Source organism: Leptopilina boulardi, unplaced genomic scaffold (genome assembly GCF_019393585.1).
Source record: "Leptopilina boulardi isolate dan_hultmark-lab unplaced genomic scaffold, ZJU_Lbou_2.1 LbouV2_112, whole genome shotgun sequence".
Lineage (NCBI taxonomy): Eukaryota > Metazoa > Arthropoda > Insecta > Hymenoptera > Figitidae > Leptopilina > Leptopilina boulardi.
In genome coordinates this window covers 2768124-2791911 of record NW_026137655.1, presented here as the reverse complement: position 1 = coordinate 2791911, position 23788 = coordinate 2768124, and the positions used below count along the sequence as shown (strand labels likewise).

At 28.8% G+C, this 23788-nt stretch overlaps 1 protein-coding gene across 1 annotated transcript; it reads left to right on the top strand.

Moving 5' to 3' along the window:
- Positions 1–4899: 4899 nt before the first annotated feature.
- Positions 4900–6674, top strand: LOC127277852 (GS homeobox 1-like). Its single transcript, XM_051299246.1, has 2 exons — positions 4900–5318; positions 5610–6674. Exons 1-2 carry the CDS (start codon positions 5048–5050, stop codon positions 6518–6520), a joined length of 1182 nt encoding a protein of 393 aa, XP_051155203.1. The 5' UTR covers positions 4900–5047; the 3' UTR covers positions 6521–6674.
- Positions 6675–23788: the final 17114 nt, after the last annotated feature.

Sequence of the window (23788 nt, the reverse complement as noted above, 5' to 3'; positions counted from 1 at the left end):
ACTTTTGGGAATAATAGAAATAGATTTAAGAATCTACGACAAATGTATATTAGGTTTTTTTTAATACGACTTACAGCATCCGAACTACAATGGACCAAAGTGGCCAAAAAATTACGAAATTTTAATTTTTCTAAATGAAATTTCAATCATAGCAGGAGAGTTATTTCCAAATAGTGCTCTACCAAAAATGTATGCACTTTTTAATAGGACCTATACAGCATCCGATGTACCAAAATAACATTTGGAGACATTTTAAACGATTACCTTTTTTTTATAATAGAATTATTATTGAAAATAATACTAAATTGCTTCTTGAAAAATGTGATTACCTTCTAGAATAATAGTAAAAATTAATTATTATATAAAAAAATTTCACTACACAAAAAAGAGATTAAAAAAATTGGGTAATCTTCATTTTATATTCCTAAAATGATATCTGTTATTTTATTCTACCTGCAGTTTAATCACGCGAAAGTCTTTCATAAATTAGGTATATATAAACATTCTTTTTTTTCCGTAAATTTACGTTTTGTTGTGTTTAACGTAACCTTTTTCATATAACGCCAAAGTATATATATCAATGGACGAGAGATACACGTCTTTCAGGTCGAATTTGTGAATGAAGAGAACGATCAGAATGCTTGAGAATTTGGAAGAAAATTCTAAGAAGAGAAAGAGAGTGTTGCGTAAAAAAGACCAAGTGCCTTTTTGAACAATGTGAGCACACACTGCCCCATTTGGTTTTTATCAACGGGAATTTCGGTGGAAAGAAGAAGCTCAAGCTCTTCTCTCTCTCATTCCATTCATAAAAACGCTATATAAATGTATAGGCTCAGACAAGTTGATGGCATTCTTTTGCCACTTTTATTTAAATAGCATAGCCATTCGAAAAGGTGGTTTTTATGAAAGAAAATCGCATTTTTGGTCAAACATGTTTTCATGGTTATAATGCTACTTTTATTCACAAAACATTTTTTTTTTCACGGATTTTCAGTAGCCTTATATATATTTAGATCTTTCTATAATCATCATATATATTGAGTCAGTATATATTATTGTTATAGAATTTTTTTTTTCCTGACATTTTTATTTATTACTTTAAAAAGTCTAGTTGTATTTTTATAGAAACAGTTTTGATGGACAAAAGGAGAGTTTTTTATTTTCTTCATATTCAATTGGTAAAAAAAAAATGTTATTTTATTATCGATAAATTTCTCGCAAAATGGGGGCAATTCTATTATAGACTAAAAAAAAATTATACATAAATTTATATTATTATTGTTACTATTATTATCATTTTAAAGAAGTGTATCTCTAACCTTAGTCAACTGCAACTGATGTAGTATCACATATTTCGGACGCCATGTTCTGATGGAAACGCACTCGCGATTTAAAAAATTTCGAACACTCCCGAATTAAAAAATAAAATACTTTTTATAATTATTTATATAAACGATCGCGATTTTAAGAATTTCGAACACTCTCGGAATAAAAAATTTATTAAAATAACAAAAAATATTTAACTCTAAATAATTTTTGTTCTTGATATAAAAAGTTGAGAGAAAATAATTTATCACAGCCAAAGTTAGATTTTAAATAAAATTTATACTTCCACATTAACTTCTGAACAGGTCAATGGACGAATTACAACTGATTTGATTATTATTGGGATATTCTAATTACATTGTTTATGACTTTTAGTCTATAAGACATTGTATTATAATGTAAACAATTCCTACGCAGGTATAAAGATCCAAGATCGCTTCGACACATTTAAATTATTTCAAAAATATAATTTTTAAATTATATTATTAAAAAATATATTATTTTAAATTACTCCAGATTTTTAATTTGTGGGAAATTTTTTTCGAATTTTATTTTTTTTTTATTTTTGAAATAATTTAGTAAAATTAGATTTTTAATGTAAATGTAATAATTATAATTCCCCTTTTACTAAAAAAAACATTTTCTACTCTTCCCTGGTCAACAAGATTACTCTCTGGGTTGTGGCCAGTAATTGTTAAAATCAATAGAAAAGAAACTTTTCGAAATATTTTTTTCAGAAAATTGTTATAATGAACTGATTTGACTGAATGATTGCTTGTTGAAAAAAAAAATGCAGATTGAAAGATACATAAGATGAAACATAAATTATTAATGAAAGAGATTGAAGAGTCAAACAAAAGAAATCAGATAAGTAATCTTTTTCTCTGAAACATCAACATCTACTTTCAAAATACATCTCATTTTCAAGGGTGAAAAAAGAGGTTTACCCCTCCTCATCTGCTTCAAAAAAATCTTTTTATCCAGATTAAAATTATTAACTAAAAATAATAATTAAAAAATCAGAATTTTCCAAATAAAAAAAAACCTCCTCAATCTAATATAAATCAAAAGCGATTTAAGAGTCAGGATGAAATAAAAATAAGATTTTTATTACGATCCCATATAAGAAATTAAAAGTTTCTTATATGTGAAACTGTCACCATTACAAAACTTGTTCTTGAAGGGCAAAATAGAGAGTGGGGGGGAAATACAATAAAGATCCTTTTTTTATATACAATTTGAACACGCCCCTAAAGAATGTTGGGAACCAATGGGATTGTTTCACATACATATAAATAAGGGAGATTCTCTCCCTGTATGTGAAATGAAAATATCCTTTATTGGTAATGAGAGAGAGGAAGTTTTTTTTGTATATACCAGTACTGATTTTGATAAAATACACCCCTTTGCATCCAAGTGCCCGTCCGCGTTATATTGCACAACCCTCAGGAGAAAGGGTCCCTTATACTATCTCTATACATATATACAGGACATATGCTGTTTATTGTGTATATATATATGTAATATTCACGACAACCATAAGATATAGCGTTACCATGATTTTCAATGTGCCTAGAATATATATTCGGGGATGCCTTGCGCCTCGTGTATAAGGGTAACAATATATGTAATAGGATTAGTCGTGTTATTAGGGTTTGAAATCGTGGCTTCGCCATAGACAAATATGTCAGAGTCCTTATTAAAAGCGCGTACGTCTTTCGATTATATTCCACCACTCATAAATTATTATTACAATCCTATTGCCTTTTCGGGTGTCGTTTTTTAAATTCTCTGATTACATTATTAAAATTAGTATAAAATTAATAATAATTATTACTATTATTACTATTTTTTATAATAATAATAATAAATAGTAGTAATAATTATTATTATAATCATAATAATATACTTAATAATAATAATTACTATTATATAATTTTTTGGAATAATTTTCAAAGATGTTCCAAAAAAATTAGTGTGGAATTTAAATAATTAGTTCACTAAATAAAATTGCTTTGTAATGGTCGATAAAAGTTACACTGACCCTTATATATTATATGGCAAAGCGCAGGTGTAAAATAAACACACGCGACGAGCAATCAATGACGAGGCCAAAAATGATCATTATATTTGTTTTGCGTAAAACTTTAATTTTACGCTCGATGATTCTCGTTTGCGTGGGAGGGGGTTAAGTTCGACACGCCGGTTAAATTATATCGAATAGATGATCCATAAAATAAAAAAAGAAAAACAAACATATTTTTCAGCTTAAAAGATAATGTCAGCCATCTGGACATTTGCAAATTATATAAAAAATTTACACTCGATTTTTTTTTACAAAAAATATAATTTTCATATCAATTTTTTTTTATTTGAAATAAATATGAAATTATTTATAAATTAATATAGGCAAAAAAAATTTAATTAGTTAATTCTATTAAAAAAATTGGTTTTCTAAAAGACTCCAATAGTTTGATGAATGCAATTTATTCCGAAATATAAATTATTGATATGAAATATATATAAAATCATTCTCTTTCACGAGAAGCAACGCGTATATAACTTTATTTATAGTTTGTAATTCAGTTTCATTATCAAGCTCTAATTTCATTTTCTTCCTACCAACTCTGATCATTAGATCAAGAAGATTAAATTCCACTTGTGCTCTCCGTATGGAACTTCAACTATAATCCCAATGAAAATTGCAGCACATCAATTTTAGAAATTTATTATTTAATTAGAAAATTTACCACAAAATGACAATGTATAGAGCTTCGTTTATAAAGATTCGTGCAAACAGAAATATACTTCTCAATTTATCTCCATAAGGTATTAGAATAATTTCTATTTTAATCAAATTTTAGCCTATTTTTATATCTAATTTTATACTATTAGCTGAATTTTCTGAACGAATTCTCACTAATTTAAATTCGGATAGTATTAAAGAATTAATTTCAAAAGAAATTAAATACGAATTAAAAATAACAGAATGAATTATAAAAATTTTAAAGTAGACAAAGAATTTTTTTCTCCATCTTTTTTTCAATCTTCTTTTTAAATTGGATTTTTGCATATATAATATTTTTTGCCAAAATGATTAAATGCTTCCAAATGAGTCATTATATAATATACAGAAGTCTTGTGCCTTATATTAAAAAGTATATAAATGTTATTGGGAACAAAATGCCGTTCACTTTTTTTTTTCCATTGAAAGGCGGGTTACATTGGGACCACGCCGCTTGCAATAGGGAACTCTCGCACGAGGGTCGCATCATCGAAAAGAGAGAACTCACTAGTGCCTCCGCGATACCATATAAAGTAACCATCCGAAAATTACCACCCGTCGAATTAGCGTTTAGAAAATTGCCCTACTCACTCTCATGGGGACTGAACATTTTTTTTTCCATTCCCTTCCTTTCCCCCTCAACGTCACTAAGGGTGAAACGAACCTTTAAAGGGGGCACCCTTCAAGGGCGGGGCCCCAACAAAAGGGGGACCCCCTTCTTTAAACCAACCCCTGGGTGGAGTTTCTCATCCTTATATATTTTCGAACTGGACCCCTTGACATTCAGAATTCGTTGCACCGTTCAACTGTTAGGATCTTCTTGATTTAGAAAAGTTTGGACAATTTTTACTGTGTTTTTTTTGTTTTTGAATTGTGGATTAGCGTGAAGTGTATTTTTGTGATTCGCAAAATAATTGTGAATAGTGAGAAGAAAAAATGTCACGAAGCTTTTTGGTGGATTCGTTGATTGGGAATAATTCACCACCAAATTATCCCTTGCCTTATTATGCGGGCAATCAAATTCCCAACTATATGTTCAATTTATTTAATTTGGGTCTTGGATATCATCCGGTTAGACCAGTGCCGAGACCGCCAACTTTGCCCGTTGTTCCCGTGCCAATTTGCAATCCTCAAACTATTGTTGGACTTCCAATGAGCGGTCAGAGTCCACCTTCGCCGATTAATTCATCCGCTAGCAGATTATCTGGTAATTATCAATTTTTCCTTTTTCATATTTGAAAAAGTTACTATTTCTGATTTTTTATTACAAAACATTTATTTAAGTTGAAAAATAATTCGAATCAAAAATTGTTTCCTTTCTCTCAAAGAAAGAATTTTTGAAAAAACTTATTTTTTCGATAAAAATAATGATTTGAAAAATATATTTTCTGAATAAATTTTTTGCCGATTCAGAGAAAAAGAATAAAATTTTGCACGAATAAGATTATTTGAAGCATCTGTAAATTTAACACATTCTCTCTCTCTCTTGTCTTTACAGATTTCTCAGCAGCGAATACATCGCCATCGCGTCAAAGCAATTCACCAACTCCACCGCCAAAATCTCCGAATTCCATTAACAGTAGTTCGAAACGAATTAGAACCGCATTCACCAGTACCCAATTACTTGAACTTGAACGTGAATTTTCCGCCAACATGTATCTCTCGCGTCTAAGACGAATTGAAATTGCAACAAATTTACGACTCTCTGAAAAACAAGTGAAAATATGGTTTCAAAATCGTCGTGTCAAATACAAGAAGGAGGATTTACCAACTGGACAAACTGGACAAAAATGTTGTTGTCTACGTACATGTGGCAAGAAAAAAGAAGACGGATGCACTGATGACAATGGAAAATGTGAAAATTTGGAAATGATGACAATGATGAGAAAACGAAGTAGCGACGACGATGATTATGAGGAGGCGGATGTGGCGGAAGATGAAGATGATGAGGGTAGCGAGTCAGGGAAAATTGTAGGTGAAAAGGTGAAGGAGAGAAGAACGTCGATCGATGATTCCAAGAGCAATATTACTACCTCGAGTAACGTCGCTATCGAAGGATCTGAATTTTCGTCGACGATGGCAGCGGGTCGTATTTCCTTTGTCGAGGAGTTTCCCACTACAACTAATTCACCAACATCGTCCGTTGTTGATGCAAAGTCCAATTGGCATCCTTTTCGCTATCCACCTCTCGTTTCAAACTCCTTGAGACAAGTTGATGTACTGGACTCGAGCCGTAAACGAACTTTGGATTCCTATCAGGAATCGACACCAATCGAAAAAAGAAAAAGAATTGATTCACCATCTTATTCAACTGTTCTCAGTATGCAAACAACGACAATACCAACGCCGCCAATTTTCACTACTATTTCCTGCACTAAACACACTGTCGAAAATATTGTCAATTCTTAAGCAAATTAAATTTTTTTTTAAAATGTATTTATAAAAATTTTTTAACAAAAAAAAAATTGATTCATAAAATGAAAATTTGTAAATATTGTATATGAAAATGTAAAATGTTTTTTAAAATGAAATATTTTTAAGAATAAAATAATTATATATTGAATATTTGTGAATTTGTTCTTTACCCTTTGCTTTTCATGGTATACACTCGAATAATTTTAAAAATACAACTAAATTTTGTTTAAAAATTTAAATTGATTGACATTTCTTGGAGAATATTTTTGTTCAATGATGTTTAATAAAGTAATATTTCAAGTATGAGAATTAATTATTTTGTGACAGACTTTTTTTGCTTAGTTTTTTTTAGAAAAATCTGTCACTTTCAATTAAGAATCTCTTAATAGTTTTTTATCAAAGTTATATAGATACTAAATCCATTTTCACAGTAAAAGAGATAAAAATTAATATATGGAATTTATTTATACGAATCAAAAATAAGAATTCTTTAATTTTTTATTGGTTTTTTTTTTTTAGTAATTTTAGTGTAAATTATTCCTCAGGGCGTGTAAAAAGAGTTTCAAAATTAATTTTTAAATATACGAAATTTTGCAAACGGATAAATTCTTTTGATAAAAACTCGTAACTAAATTTTTTAAATACATTTGTTAAATTAGTTACAGTAAAATAAATTAAAAAAAAAACCAATTTAAAAAAATGAAACATATTCAGAAACGTTATTTATGTATTTTGTTTTTAACAGCGATAACTATGAATTTAACCGATTTTACCGTTTTTATAGAAGTTGTAAAAAAACAAATTAAAAAATTTTGTATATAGATTAAAATTTAATAAAAGATGAGAAAAATCTATTAAATGTGAAAATTAATATTATTTATAAGGCGGGAAAAAAAATATTTTGAAAATGGAAAATAAGTTTATAATTGAAATCCAATTGTCGGTTAGTAGGATTCATAAATCACGGGGAAGAATATAAACTCTCTAATGGGGTCTCTCTCTCTAACTTTTGTGAAATGTAGAAGACCCGGGGTATAAAACTTCAAACGGGAAATTGTAGGTGGAACACGGTTGGCGACCAACTGTCTGGCATGAAACCTCGTGACAAAGAAAACAGAGATAGAGGAATAAAAAGGTGAAACGTATATAAACTGAAAATATTCAGAGGAGTAAAAAAAAAGTGAATTCACAGAAAAATCTCTCTCGCCATTCATATATATTTTTCTACAAAAATAAAGTTCCAAAAAAATTATGTTATTTTGAAAAAAATTAAAAATTTTTTTAAATTATTTTGAAAATTTTTCTCTAAATCTTTTTTTTTGAAAATATAAATTTATAGGATATTTTGTAAATTTTTCTCTAAATCTTTTTTTGTTTGAAAATATAAATTTATAGGATATTAAAAACATCGATTCCTTTTTATCAAAAAATTTGAAATTCCCTAGGGGAAAAAGAAGCAAAATTCTTGTACAACAGGAAATACGGTTATAATTTTTTTCCTACCCCTTTGGATGCTGGACCACCATCGGGGGTGATTTTGAGGGTTGCACGCGGTATCATTGCATGTGTATAACAATTGAAGACCGCCGGCGATTGCGGTCACTATATTTACAACGAATCAACTGCAGAGGGTTTAAAAGGTCGTCGTCAATTTAAACGCGAAAGTGTTCCCGCGGGATTTCACGTATGGGGCAAGATTTTCAAAAATGGACACGTAGAAGAAAAAAAATACTACAAACCTTTATTCTACTACCGTTGGCGGTCATTCATTCAAATTTCATTCATCCTTCGAATATAATATATATAAGTTATACCTTATAGTTATATTATTATACCCTCTCTCTCTCTATGGACGTAAATTCTGAAAATTTGTCGAGAGGGCCCCCACTTTAGGTTAAATTTTTAGGTAAAACGTAGTTAATGGTCTTAAGAACCAACCCCGACAATGTCACTCTCGAAATTATAACAATGGTCAACACTTGTGTCACCAGGCGAATAACCCAGCATGCGGTCTCTTGGTGCCTTTTTTCCAAAATTTCGACTTGACTTTTGCTTCTGTATACTACTTTTTCCCTCCATTCACGCACTCGAGAAGAACGACAATGAAGTATTTTTCATTCAAAAAAAAAAAAAAAAATTTCTGAATGGGACCACGTATTTCTGAAAAGTCGAAAAAAATTGTCACTCTCCACGCAGTGCAATTCACAGGTCGGCACCGTCTTTGATACGCGCTCGCACCATCTCTCAGTTAAACGTCGTTTAGCAATTTTTTTTTGACAATGACTTTTTCTTGGAAAATTTCCTGCGAATAGCTGGAAAACTTGAACTTGTCATGAGAGAGATCACCAGGCAATACACACGTAATTTTTAGTACGCGTGAAGACTATATATGACAATTGAACCTCTCACGACGTGTTGGTATATATATATTTTTTTGTCAAATACCAAAAAAATTTCCGAGTTTTTTTTCGGATGTTGTGGGGGAACAATTGTCGACCACCAAGTATGCGAAGAAAATGAAAATGGCTTTTCAACAATGTGGGATGAGAAACTTATTGATATTGAATGGGGATTTTTCTTCCCACGCTTCTCTCCTAATGAGGAATTCATGCTCTTCAAATAAATCTTCAAGAATTGCACCTACGAGATATTTTTTTTTGTTGATATCGTCTTGATATTTTTTTCATTATTATATAAAAAAAATGATATTTTTATTCTAAATATTTATATATTAAATTTTTCTAGATTTTCAAAAATATATATGTTTTCTTTCAAAAAAGGAATAATTTAAATATTTGCAACTATATTTTTTATTTTATAAAAAAAAATTATTATCGATTATTTCCTTTATGCAAATTTTTACGTATTCTTTTATGGTTCACACCTATCATGTTTTTTTTCTAAATATCATTACAAAGAAGGAGAAAAAAAGTTGAATACATACACGCAGGTGTTTTTCCTATAAATACAAAAAGAAAGGTTTGGCCCAAAGCACTTTTGAAATCTTTTGCACTGAAATTGCGTATTTCCAGGATTTTTCTTTATTCCGATGCAATATGTATTTCAGTCTCGTGTATATGAAAAAGAAGAAATTACCTTGTTTTGTATGCAAAAGTATGTTCAAAAGAATAGCTTTTCTTTATGAAAATGTTTTTACACCCTTGAAAAGATTTATTAAAAAAAAATTTCTACTTGTGTGTATACAAAAATTGTCTCATTTCGCATTTTTTAGTTTCATTATACATCAAAATAATCTTAAATTCATGAGGAATAGTACTCTTCCGCTCTGGTACTTTATCCTCTCAAAACAAGAATATTTATACACTATTATTTTTCTCGATAATTTTTTTTCATTCACGAAAACCAAAATTCAGAATTGTAAAAATAAAAATTTTTAATTAATAAAAATATTTTAGTTCTCTAATTCAAATAAATAATTCCTTGGGTGTGAGGTTGGAACAATTTATAATTGAGATAAAATCGAGGAGAAAAATTTAGTCAAATGAAAAAATTAGGGAATATACTATAAACTATTAAGGATTCCGTGTGTGACCACTTTAGGTGAGAAAAATGGAGCACTTTTTTTTTTTTAAATCGCGAAGCTTATTAGTATTCAGTGTTCGTAGTTCAAGCTCCTTTAATCTTACACGGATCGTCCACTTTCCTGTTCGCAGTCACGAACTATACGCCACCACGAACCGGTAAATAGGGCACGTATATTATATACGATATTGAAGATATAGAGCCTGACAGACCTATGTTTAACCCAATTTTGTTTATAAAACTTTATTCATTTTACTTTTGTTTTATTTCTATCTTCGAACAGAAAAAAAATAAAGAGAAGAAAAAGCAAAAAAAAAAAAAAAAAATTTCCAAACTTTTATGAAACTTGTATAATAGAATGTTGCATATAGAAAACCTGCTGTTACAAAAATTCCTTAACTTTTAAATTTTTCTAACTTTTTTTTTCCTGCCACAAAAAGTTTTAATCAATTCAAATAAATTGAAATAAACAGGCATATTTACCACATTTGCATAAAATCGTTTTGACAAATTTGTTGCAAATAATAAATAAATTTATTATTAGGATAATAATAATTTTCTAAAAATTTTAGAATATTTTTTATATTTTCACTTTTTTCCATAGAACATTGTTTAGAATACGAAAGCTATAAATAACAAGAACAATCAAAATGCTGATTCGTTGGCTTCTCATTTTATAAATGAGGTATTATTTGATACACATTGAAATTTTGAATACGTCATTGACTATATGTCGAGAGAGAGAGTTAGGAAATTACAATGGCATATACTTGGTTCTGCGAACCTGCAAAAGCAAAAGCTTTGCTGATACTCGCAATTAATTAATAACGTTTATTTGGTGATCATGAATGGACCAAGTTTCATGCCTCATGCACCCTAATCATAGAATGTCAGAGTTATATTAACTTGACGCAGTCAGTGGAATTATTAAGTGTTGTCGCGTCGTCATATAAGCAAATCGTTACGGATATATGGTCAATCAAATCTTTAAATATTCATCCATGTTTGTGCATATTTGAGTCCTTAATAAAAAATTCAAAAATTTTAAAGGGTATACAGATCAAAATTTTCGTTCAGAAATTTTAAATATAATTTTTTTAATTACAAAAATATTTTTTCGTAATTTTCGAAAAAAGACAGTTTCGGTTATATAATACTTGAAAAGATTGGATGATTTTGGGGTGGATTTAAGAAAGTTGTGGTTTTACGGATTTCTCCCCTTTTTTGCGAACTATATGGGGAAAGTATGAAACTTTACTTTCTCCCCGTCAGTGTTTTATTATACACACAATAAGTGTTTTTTTCGCCGTTAATTCATATGAGCATTGAAGAGGCGCTCAATCAAAACCCGTAAAAAGGTATATACAAGCAAAAAGTACTTGAAAACAAGCCCGTTTTTCAGGGTGCGGGCCACTCGAAAGTTGAAACCGTTTTTCTCGCTGACGACAATGGCGCAAACCATATCCGCCATTATGGATCGTTTCACGGTGTTATTATTTAAAGGGCGAGAAAAAAAATATCGTCTGCTAACTTTTTTTTTTTTTTTTTTTGACAAAAGATTGTAGACTCGTGCACCCATTTTATGTGGTTGCCATGCAGTCTTCGAAAAATTTCCGCCTCCTTCATCGAAATAACTTTTAAAGAAAATCTACTTAAAATTTTAGAAATGAATATCTGAGGACATATATCCTTTTAAAAGGTCAAGTCAATTCTTTGTAGGTTTCCTTTTTCCTTATTGTGTAACAAGGGGAGTCGAGAAAAAAAAAAGATGGCAGGAATAGTGACGATGCATCACTCTTTTTCAATATAATATATATACACACAATGAAACACGTTCAATGACGCGCGTTTAATTTTTGGAAAACCGCCTACAAAACACGGTTAAAGATGCCCCACTATAGCCAAAAAGGATGTACTATATTCGGGTCCTCTACCGAATTCGATAGGACACACCTTTCAAAAATTCTCAAGTAGTAAAAACTTCACACATTCTCCAATGAACCGAGAAAGATGAATCTAATGGGATTTTTTATTCGAGACAAATTGAGATTTATTCCATTGAAATTTTTATATATTTCCAAGAATCAAGAGAGGGGAAATTGAAAATTTTTGCTTTTTGTTATATCCCTAATGTGCATCAATTTCTTTTTTTAAAATACCGTTTTTTCTTCTTTTTTTACTATATATGTATATAAAAAAGTCGATCCAAACAAAAGATTTATTTTGGAAAATTTTCCAAAATTGACATATATAGAAAAATTATATATACCTCACACGAAATATCAAATGGAACCCACGTGGGGGGTTTTGAAATTTAATTCCCCTGAATTTTTTTCAAATCAGGATATTTAAAAAAAAATACTTATTTGAAAATAATGCGATTTTCTTGAAACGTTTGATATTAGCGCGACAGGTGCGCAAACCATCTTAGACGTGTTTCTGGTCTAGGTGTCCAATATATGTAATCTATGTTAGACCGTGAAATATACACGTTAAATGCACCTGTGTCTAAACCGTAACCGTCCAATTCTGACGGACGCTTTCAGGAAATTGGATGGAAGGTGCTTTTAGTTCGCAATCTAAATCAAAACTTAGTCAGGCGTGTAGTACAATCATCCGCACAAAAGTATTTTATTTATCAAATATATTTCGTATTTTTGAATAACATTTTTGTTTTCTTGTTTTTAATACTCATTATTTTTAATAAACGATAATTGGACGAATTTCATGTTTTTGAATAAAGGCATATTGTATTCAGTCAATTATCGATATTTTTTTTATCATTATATAAATATTCAAAAACAAAATAATATATAGAAATTTTTTCTAAATAGACAAAAATGGCGAAAAAATAACGATTTTCATTTTTTTTCCATTGTTTTCATTTTTTTTTGTTCCATCGTTTAATTATATTATATGGAAGATTTTATTAACACGAACGTGAATTGAGGATTGAAAGATAATACTCGAAATTATAAAGCTGGAAAAAATTCCAAATTTCATTCCAATTATTTAAAATGAAAAAAGAAATTAATGATATATTAATTTATATTTGGAATAATAATTATTTCTATTTGCAATAAAAAAAAAATTACTAATTTAAATGTTATTACGTATATTAATTAATGATATAAATAATCTCAATGATAATTATAATCATTATAAATACATAATTTTAATTGCACGAACTATAATTATAATAAAAATAACTTCTTGATTGGAAAATTCCTCTTCCAGCATTATAGTCTCAAAAAAATATTTTCCTCAAATAATTTTTATTTTTACAACTAAAAAAAGTATATATATAAAATATTTTTTCCTCTTCTATCATTTAAAAATATCCTCTTAGATAGAGAGGAAATCATTTTGATACAAGAAAAAATGGAAAAAATCGGAAAATTCGTTTTCTCCACCTTTTTAAAAGAGAAAAAAATCTGCAGATTAAATTTAGAGTTAGATATTAGATTTTAATAGACTTATAACATTAGGTTATTAAAACAAAAAAAATGTTTCACGAAAATTGTAAATTATAGGTGTTATTAGATCTGATAAAAAAAGAAGGCAGGTATAAGCACGTGCGATATTCAAACTAATATCGTGAAACTTTTTAAACTGCCTATATACACTTTGGGCGGATCAAGGAGGATCTATTTGATTTTGATCGATCGATGACGTTGTGAAAATATATATATAAGAAATGTAATTTGGTAAAAAAAAACGATAACAATGAAAAAGAATGACAAAATAATTCCAGAACATTCGTTGTTCAATTGTTAACATCAATAAAAAATTTAATTATTTTTTATCTTTAATTGAGAATAAAAAATTAATTAAAAATTTTAAAACTTTTTTTTTATCCTTTTTTTCTAATTTTACTTTTTATCTTTTTAATTTTCGTTTTAGAAAGAAATTTAAAAATAATGGAAAAAGTGAATTTTAATAAAGCGAAAAAAAGGATTTTAATAAAAAAAAAGGACATGAAGAATGTCAACTCAAGTTCAATTATTATATATAGTTTATTATTATTCGTTATTAAATTTTTTTTTCGCGCCCACATATTTTATTTTGTGTTATTAAAAAATTATTCCAGGGAGAAAATCAAAAAGGTTGTTCAATTAACAAAAGATCCGTTTATATCGCCGCGTCACGTGTCCTTCGATTCAATCATATGTCGAAGGCGGATTACCTTGGCAGGTGTCGATGTTGGAAAAGGGCCGAGGAGCGGCGCGTTAACCCGGAAAATTAAGTTTCCCGAGTGATGCACGCGCTCGGTATATATATTTTTTTTCATCTGCACCAGACATTCCTCTCTCATCACTGCACTCACACAATTTCCATTACAAAAAAGCTCTAGCAGGTTTTTCTATGTCAATTTATTTTCAAGAGAGAAAAAAAAGAAAGAGAGAGAGAGAGAGAGATAGAAACTAGCCTACAGAAAAATGGGCGCAACTTTTTACGCGATCTTTAAGCGATGATTAGATGACTCAAATCGATAAGTGAAAAAAAGGCACTAAGTGATATCTTTCTCTCTCGCAAGTTCCATTGTATGCTGATGGTTTTTTGAAGGACATTTAAGTTAATCCACTGACAGATCACAGATAAACTTGGGTTAAATAAGGATTAGCAAGATGACTTGGCGGATCATCTTTCCCTCTCTCTCTCTCTTTTTCTCTCAATATACTCGAACAGGTTGTACAGTTCTACTTATCGAGTCGATCGTATTTATTTTAATTTGCTGATGACCTGAATCTTTTAGACAAAGTTTCGTCTCTCATTAGCGTTTATCTCTCTCAATCCCAAAAAAGTGCAACAGAAATGGTTTTTACTTTTCAAAAAAAGAATTTTCCTCTTAAAAAATTTTTCAAAATTTAGTTACAAGAATTTTTTCCTCTAATCTAAATGTTAAAATTAAAAAAAAAATTCTGTGCCTTTATAAAATTTGTCTCAGAGTTGTAAATAAATATTTCTTTCAAATAAATAAAATAAAAAATTTCAAACAAAATTTTTATTTTATATTATTTTTAGCTTATATTTATCAAAAAAAAAAATTCTAATAGAATAAAAAATTTCTGTGTATATATACTGTTTGTGATTGAATATTAAATAATGTTTGGGAAAAAAAACTAACGTCATATATATATATACATAATATATAATACTTTTAATATGGAATGTATATTAATTGTATACCTGTAACCACTTAGAATCTCAGGTGTCAAAAATTCCATGACAAAATGAGCCTGGCATACCAAAAATGTCTGACAAGATTTTTATCATGAGCACCACCAACCTGACATATTAAAAGGCTGAAAAAGGGCGGATCACAGACCTAGAACAAAAAGATTTTAACACTCAGTTATTTCAGGTTGACGAATTTTTTTACCCTCACATAAATTACATAATCTCTTAATTGCTACAAAAACATATAAATTGATAAAAATTTACAATTCAATTGTATTTGAAAAAAATATTTCCAATTATTATAAAAAATATACTCAGAAAAAAAATCAACCAAAAGTTTATCGTATATTTTTTCGAAAAATTTATTCAAATGTTTATTTAGATTAAATAAATATTTAATGGAAGAAAATCTTGTTTGAGGTATAACAAAAAATTGTATTTTGGTTCAAAGAAAAATGTTCTCTGAGTGATAAATTAAAAAAACATTGCTCTCTTCATAAAGTTTTTTTATGCGCATCAACGGTTAATAGCTTAATGAGAAGAGAGGAAAAGTTTGCGCCATATTGTATTATAAGTATCATTTTAATAACACTGAAATAATATTTTCCACGAATACATTTCAAAGGATTTTTGCAATATATAAGAAAAGAAAAGGTAAAATATTCTTGCTCTCAAACGATGTGGAAATGAAAAAAGATTCATAATAATAATTGTCACAAAGGAGAGGAGGAAAGAGGGAAAATTACATTGGCTCCTGTATTTCCTTGAAGTGGAATCTTCAATCAAAATGAAAAGTAGGAAATATTGTTTCTTAACGTTTTCTCAAACCCCTTTTCGCATAGGGCAATGTAGAGAGATGACAAAACAGCAGATTGAAAAACAAAGATGGGAGAAGATAAGAGCTCGTTCTTGCTTCAACTAGAAAGATGTAGAAAATTCCTTATTTCCTTTCATTTCTACAAGTATAAGAAGAGGTTGATTCAAGGAGCAAGAGACGGTTTAATTCAATCGTCTTTTCAGCAAGAAAAGGGAGAGAGAGAGAGAGAGAGAAGGATGTGATCTGCAAGGAAATTACAGCTGAAGGACAAATACTTTGTCAATAGAATTCTAAAACGAGCTGGGAATAATAAATCTTATCAGGACTTAATTTCATTGTACTTTCTTTTAATATAAAACGCACTTCATATCACTTTATTACCACTATTGATTAATCTACTCTTTCTTAGTTATTCATTATACGCAGTTCGCCTTCAATTTCTACAAAACACTTTATTAAGAATCAATTTTCTAATATGCATTAAACAGTAACAAAATTATTAATTATACCAAAGAATTTTAATTTTTAAATTAAAATTGCAATTCTAAATTAATTTTTTTTTTCGCCATTATATAATTGATATACAACCATAATGAATATAAAAAAAGGAGTCAATTAAGTGAATAAATACAATAGGGTAAAAATTTGCGCCTTCTGGTCTTTTAAAATGTGATATAAATTAGAAAAAAAAAACAACTGACAATAATTAATATCATCACATTTGGTGAAAACGAGTTCTCTCACTTTCAAATTAAGCATTTTGATTCAATTGGTCTCGCTGCAAAATAAAATTAGCATAAACATAAGAGGAAACGATTTTTTATGATCGTTTAACACATCGTCCCTCGTGTATGTTCTATTGTATTGTTCCTTATATGCGTTATCTGGATGGGTCACACAAGAGTCGGATGAATCCATTGTCAAAGGGACATGAAAATTTTATGTAAATTCCTCATTAACGATCCGGTATATGCTGGCACGAGAAGATGTCCAACGAGAGAGACACGGAAATATAAATGGGCAAAAGGGGGTCGCGATAAAATATATAAAAATTCTCTTAGCGACTTTCATTCATTATTACATGTTATTAAAAATTTTGATTTATTAATTTTCTTAATTTTTTTCTTCCTCAATTTTAAATTCCAATATTTATTTATTATTATTAATTAAAAATTATTTAACTCTTTTAAATTCAATTAATTCTCTAATCAATTACAGGAATCATATTTTGAATAAGAAAAAAAAAAAAGAAAATTAAATTTATATTCAATGAAGTTGGCAAATAGAGTTAATCGTTGAATGAATAGTGAAATAACAAATTTATATCCATCCAAGAAAAAGAGGTAAAAAAATTAAAGTGTATATAAAAAAAAAGAAAGAAAATAAACAGAGCTCATCTTTCTTTCGTTTAAATATAAATTCTCATTTAAAAAATGTCGGTTTCACAAACGGCAGTTGAATTTCAAATTAATATAAACAAGTATACATCATTAGGTTTAAATTAAGCTTCGTTTATTTACAAAAGAAAAGTGTATTTAAAGCTTATTAAAAATACAATCATCAAAGGAATCGTGGGAGCTCGGATTACTTAAAGTTTTTTCAGTTCTTATTCTAATGAAAGAAAAAACTTTTAGCAATAAGAAATCGTATTTCACTTTTATAAAAATTCAACAAGAAATTTATTCATTGATTTATTTTTATTTATATATTATTATTATTATTATTAATATGATTGTTGTTATTATTTATTATGAGAAATGTATTAAAAAGTAAAAAATAAAATATTAATAGATAAAAAAATAAATTTCATCGAATGTAATTTTGATAAAGTTTGGCTTCCCTACTTGTGCCATTCGTCAAATGAAAATTCAAGCCATAAAACTGGCGATGGTATCTTTATATATTGCATTAAGTACTTGAGTACACACAGTGGGTATTAGGAATAAAGGTGTATAACAATATATGAGAGGGCCCTATTGGATTGGCCCCGTTTTTTGGTATCGGTCGACCATTCGCGGGCATTATCTCATACAAAGACCCCTGATCAAACATGTGTACTAGACGAGTAGAACATCTATATATTGCTTTTCTCACCGTGATACTATAGCTATATATAAACGTAAAGGTTTGCTTTTATTACCCCCATGATGTTATAATGTTTCATGATCTCGTTTACTTAGGGCTTGTTGGCAATCAGAACCAGAATTTTTTTTTTTATTCTTCATTCTATCTATAAACTGTTTCGCTTTCGTTTGGTTATATATAATCACGCAGAAACGTCATTATAACTCTATTCAACAGAAATGAAAAGAAAAATTTGCCCAAGGGTTTTAATGTGTCTTAAATTATGAGAGGATTATTAATTTGATAACTTTTAAAAAATTATATCACGAAAATGGAAGTAGATTTTTTTAAATAATATTTAGAATTTCTATACCGAATTTTGTGTGTAAAAATTTAGACATAGTCTCCAGTCTATGAACTGTCGGTAAAGTAGATTGGAAAAAAGCGGGAAATTTAAATTCTCATTTGCCACACAAAATGAATCAAAATTGTGTTAAAGAAAAATTTTCGCTTAATGATTTTTTTTGCTAATAAATTACTGCTAACAACGTTGGCGATTGAAATGAACTAAAAGTGCGATATATTCAAAGAAATTCTTCCAGTTATTAATGATTTAAGTTTGCTTCATAATAACTCACTGATGGAGAGAGTAATTTCATCCAACTTTTCACGCAGTTGGAAGATTTCAGTCTGTATATTATTCCTGCTCTTTTGGTCCATAATGGAAAGTTTCAACATTAAAAATATTTGATAAAATTATATTCAAGTGAAATTAAATGAATAGTGAAACCTTTTAAAAAGTCAATTTGAGTTTCCAACAAGTTTATACAGAATCTTGAATTCAGGAAATAAAATATCTGATGAAGCTCTACCAACTCCTAATTTTCTTCTCGAATATTCAGCATCCCATGGCAAGGTGGGAAACCCTCACCACATCTCTAATTATGCACCGTAAGTCGATAATCATACGCAGCACACTTTCTGAAGAGTTCTTGACTTCCGCTAAATTTCTCATGGATCAAATGCAATTAGAGTTTATTCCACAAAATTCACTTTTATCAAAAAAAAAAAATTAAAAACGAATAATTTATAGATAAAAAAAAATCAGATGAATTTTTCGAATTCTTTTGTGGAAATCAATATATTAGGGATTAGAGTAATAAATAAAAAACGATTTAAAAGTGAAAAAGAATCATGTGTGTTAATAATTTGAACGCTATGATGTAGGGTCACGTGACCCTCCTTGAGAGTGGAATCATGTCACGCCTATCCAAATAGAAATCTGCCAGGTGTCCTTTTTCGTGTATCTAAGGTTTCAGGTCAGTTTTGACCAGATCTATTAATGCCATTAGAATTTCTCTCTGACCATGACTTTTTTCATGGTGTATTATGCCTCATCGAATCTTCCCCTTGTTGAAAAGTCTTTTCTATAAAGTATATATATATATATATGAAAGATGATTTTCTATATATATATACTAACAGGAGAGAATATTGCCAATAGTCACCATCTGACAAATTTGAGAAAGACGAGCAAAGTGGTTATTCGGAAGGGACAACAAAATTTTAGCATCTTTTCCTCATCTCATTGTGGACCACCGACAGCGAGAAGGACTCGCGAGCCAAAACCACATGATTGGCTGTTTGTATTCATTTCATTTTAATTTAGAGAGAAAACTCATGACAAATTGTTTATTTACCTGAAAACTATCTTTACACACAAAAGACACATTATTTCGAAAAATTTCTCAAATTGCCAATAACTGAAGAAATTTCTTTGAACGAAAGAAAAAATTTTATTTTATAAATTTTTCATTTGAAAAAAATTTTTTTTTGCAATACATGAATTTAAAAACAGCAATTTTGTTGAATTAAAAAATGAGATATGTTTTTAAAGAAAACTATTTTTTTTAAATGAAGCTACGCTTGAAATCGTTTAATTATCCTTCCAAAGAGAGCAAGGGGAAACAATTGGAGCATCCAGTAAAAATTCTGTTTTTCGCGAATTCAAAATTCCCCAGGAAATTGATGATCAAAGTGGTTTAGCTTATTTCACTCTCTACAAAATTTAAAAAGTTCAAAAGAGAATTTATATTTTTTTTTGCATGTTTATATGCTAAAAGTAAATAGTTCTTTTCGACTATTTTAGCAAAAAAAAAAAAATTATTTTTGTCAATTTTTTTCTCTCATCACGAGAAAAAAAAATTATCATTTAGCGGTAATTTCTTTTTAATTGCTTTAGGAGAGCTATTAAAATGTAATTCAAAATGTTTAGCAAGTCGCGGTTACATTTGCGGTCTTTTTGTATAATTGGTTTAACAGCTTGACACGATAATTTTACATTACGCGTTACACCAAGAATTTATCTACCTGGTAGTTGGAGTGACTAATTGATTAAATTTACGAAGTTGAATTTATGATCCCTCTTTGCAGCTGTGGAAATTTCTGACCTCTATCTCTCATTCACTATATATATATAGGTTCATACTATATGCGTATATACAACTGAAAAACTAGAAATGACTGTTACAACTTTACATAAAGAGCAAAATTGACAAAATGCTTTTATAATTCGTCACGCAGAATTTTGGAAAAATCTCAATGCGATTTCATGGCCCTTGACACAAGGGCTTTTTTTTCTTTTTCAAGTAGAGGCACAAGTTTAAATAGCCTTCAATGGATTGACAGATGAAAATCAAATTTTACAATGTATTTGTTAATAAAAATTCACTTTTTTCAAATATTAAGAAATTTTATTTAACAATTATAATTTTTAAAAAATGTCTAATTGTGATTGTCAAATTAATTACCAATTAACGTTTATGTAATAAATTTAACAAAATTTAAAAAATTTGTTTCAGAGAACTGAACAGCGAATGTAATTAATTTATACCAAAAAGCCAAAAGGACTCTTTAGAAAACCATTATTTATATCAATTAATTAATTTTCAGCTTTATATCCCTCGAATGCGGGACACTTTAAGTTTTATACAGAGAGAATATTTGCAGTCATTGAATTTGTAAAAAAAAATGCTTTACGTGTGTGAGGCGAATTACAAAAAAAAAAAAATAAAAATTCACTTTAAAGCATGTTTTAAGAGAAGTGGGAAACCGTGTAGTAGTTGCCATAATAAAATGCGCGAGTGTGCCCTTTTTAAATTACTGCTTTAAATGTTTACAACTCTCAAAAAGTTATTGCTCGTTAAACAGCACTTCGATTAATTTTTTTTTTAATTTAAAACAACGAAATTGAATCAAAAATATGTAGAAAGTAAAAATAAAAAGAAACCCTAAAATCTAATAATCAATTAAAAAGGACCACTCGACCATATTTTTTTTAAAAAAAAGCTTCATAGATTTTTGTTTAGTGCATTGAAGTTTAAATCCGAGTTAACATTCTGTTTATTCTGGATTTAGTCTGGAAATTGCAGAGAAAACTAGGGCACTACTCAGACCAAGTGATTATATGCATTTTTTTTACAAAACGAGATTCATGATGGCTGCTTTCTAAATAGGTTTACTAATTAACTTTTATTGAAAAGTTAAAACAGAAGAGTTTAAATTAATTAATATAAATTAATTACTAATAGTAATTTAATAATGAATATAAAGTAAATTAAATTACAACCGATTGTTTGGTTTTTAAAAATGTTTTTTGTGATATAGAAATGAAGATTTGATTTTTTATATAAAAAACATATTTAATTTAAAGCTTCTTATTCTACGCGGTGACAAAGAAATAAAAATTTGTAGTTTCGCCTGAGATCGTTAAGACGCTTAGAAATGGGAATTAAGTTTGAAAAAGTGTCCTGCGTTCGAATCTCCTCAACGTTAAATTTTTTTGTAAATATTAATTTGTATTTTTTAAGTAAAAATCATCTAAAATCTAGTTTTTAGCTCACAAAAATACAAATTAAATTAATAAAAATGTGGTTTATATAACATATTCAGAATTTCTAATAAATTCTACTCAAAGGGACATTAAAGGTAGTTTTACTTTATAAATTCAATATTCATGCATCTCTGAAATTGAAATGCTTTTGCAAATCAAAGATTATCGTGAAATTCAAGAAGTACTCTCTCTTTAAAAAAATATTGCATATTAAAATAAAAATGTTTTAAAAAACTAAGATTTCTTTTTCTATTAATCCCCGCATATAAAATTGAAGAGGATATTTAGAGAAGAATGAAAATGCGCAATGATGGGAACACACTAATGAAATTGATGCTCGTATGACTGCCTCTTCGAATTCCCGAACGAAGAGAAAAGTAGTTATTGCGCCGTACGATTTAACCGGAGTCTCTAATGTAAAATCAATAATGACGATAAGTGTTAAGTCACGTACATCTTCTGCGAAGCTGATGTTCTTTCAACGCAAAAAAAAACAGTTTCCCAACTTCTTCAATTTTTATGCGAGCAAAAAAAATCCGTAGCCTAATTACTTTTTTTTATCAATTGAAGTCTTTTTGAAAGATACCTTTTTTCAAAACCTATTAGAAGTAAAACCTTAAAGTTTATTTGATTCAAAGTGAAAAAAACCACTTTATATAAAAAAAAGTAATTTTTTTATAAAAATAAAACAGTAAATAAAAAGAGAAAATCTTAGCTTAATTAGCAGTAATTTTCCTCCTCAATAAAAAGTAACCAAGAAGCTTAATAAAAGAAGTAATAAAATAAGTAAGTAAATGAAAGAAGCGATTCTCATTTCTCAAGTTCCAAGTCATAAACTACTGTATAAGAGAGAATGTATAAAAGAGAAAAATGGCGCGCGTCCTGATCTTTACTTTTATTATATTCAAACTGGCCAGATGTTCATAGTGACCAAACGTAGTATAGATTTCATTCACAAAAGTTTGTACTCCTTGGAGTCACATTGTCACCTGGAGTACCTGTAACCTAGTCCTCCCCTCCTTTTTTTTCATCTTTCCACGTAAAATTCAAATTTCTCGCTCAAAAGTCATTTTCGAAAGGAGATTCCAATTGTCGTTACAATGAACCAGCCAAGTGTAGAGATATTGAGGCTCACACACACAAACTATGGTCCATTCACAAAAAAGCTCTCGAGATGTTTTCTTCGATGCTTGACCCAAGGCCAAAACGCATCCAAGAGTTCTGTTTCATTCAAGAATAGAATGAATGGATGGGGTACTCGTAGGCGTTTGCTATGGAGTAATATATCCCAGCGGGATATCACTGTGGGTGTTTTGCAATGAAAAAAAAGTCTCTCAAAATGTATAACATAAGAAAACCCATGCTTCATGCAGGTGAAGACGAATATTATATATGTATATATAACCTGTCTCGTTTTCCTTATATATACACTCTCTATTTGCTTCTTAAGAATATCAAATGAACCTGAAAAGCCTGCGAATGTACAAATTCACCCCTCCAACACTCCTTTTCATCTCAGCACTTTCATTTAAACGATCCTTTTTCAAGTGCATTTTCGTTGTGCTGGATTTTTCAAGCATTGAAAATTTAAATTATCTTCAGAAATTTATTTCAAGAGTATTTTTACAAAAATTTTCTTTTTATAATTTAATAATTATTTTTTCAAAATTAATTTCTTACAAAAAAGGATTGGACAAGTTGTAAAAAAAAATTTTCAAAATGTTTTTAAAATTTTTACGAGATGAGTAAGTTTACTGCATCAAAT

Coding starts and splice junctions, on each gene's coding strand:
- LOC127277852 (XM_051299246.1), top strand. CDS start 5,048: ATGTCACGAAGCTTTTTGGTGGATTCGTTGATTGGGAATAATTCACCA. Junction 5,319..5,609: donor ATCCGCTAGCAGATTATCTG/GTAATTATCAAT, acceptor TTGTCTTTACAG/ATTTCTCAGCAGCGAATACA.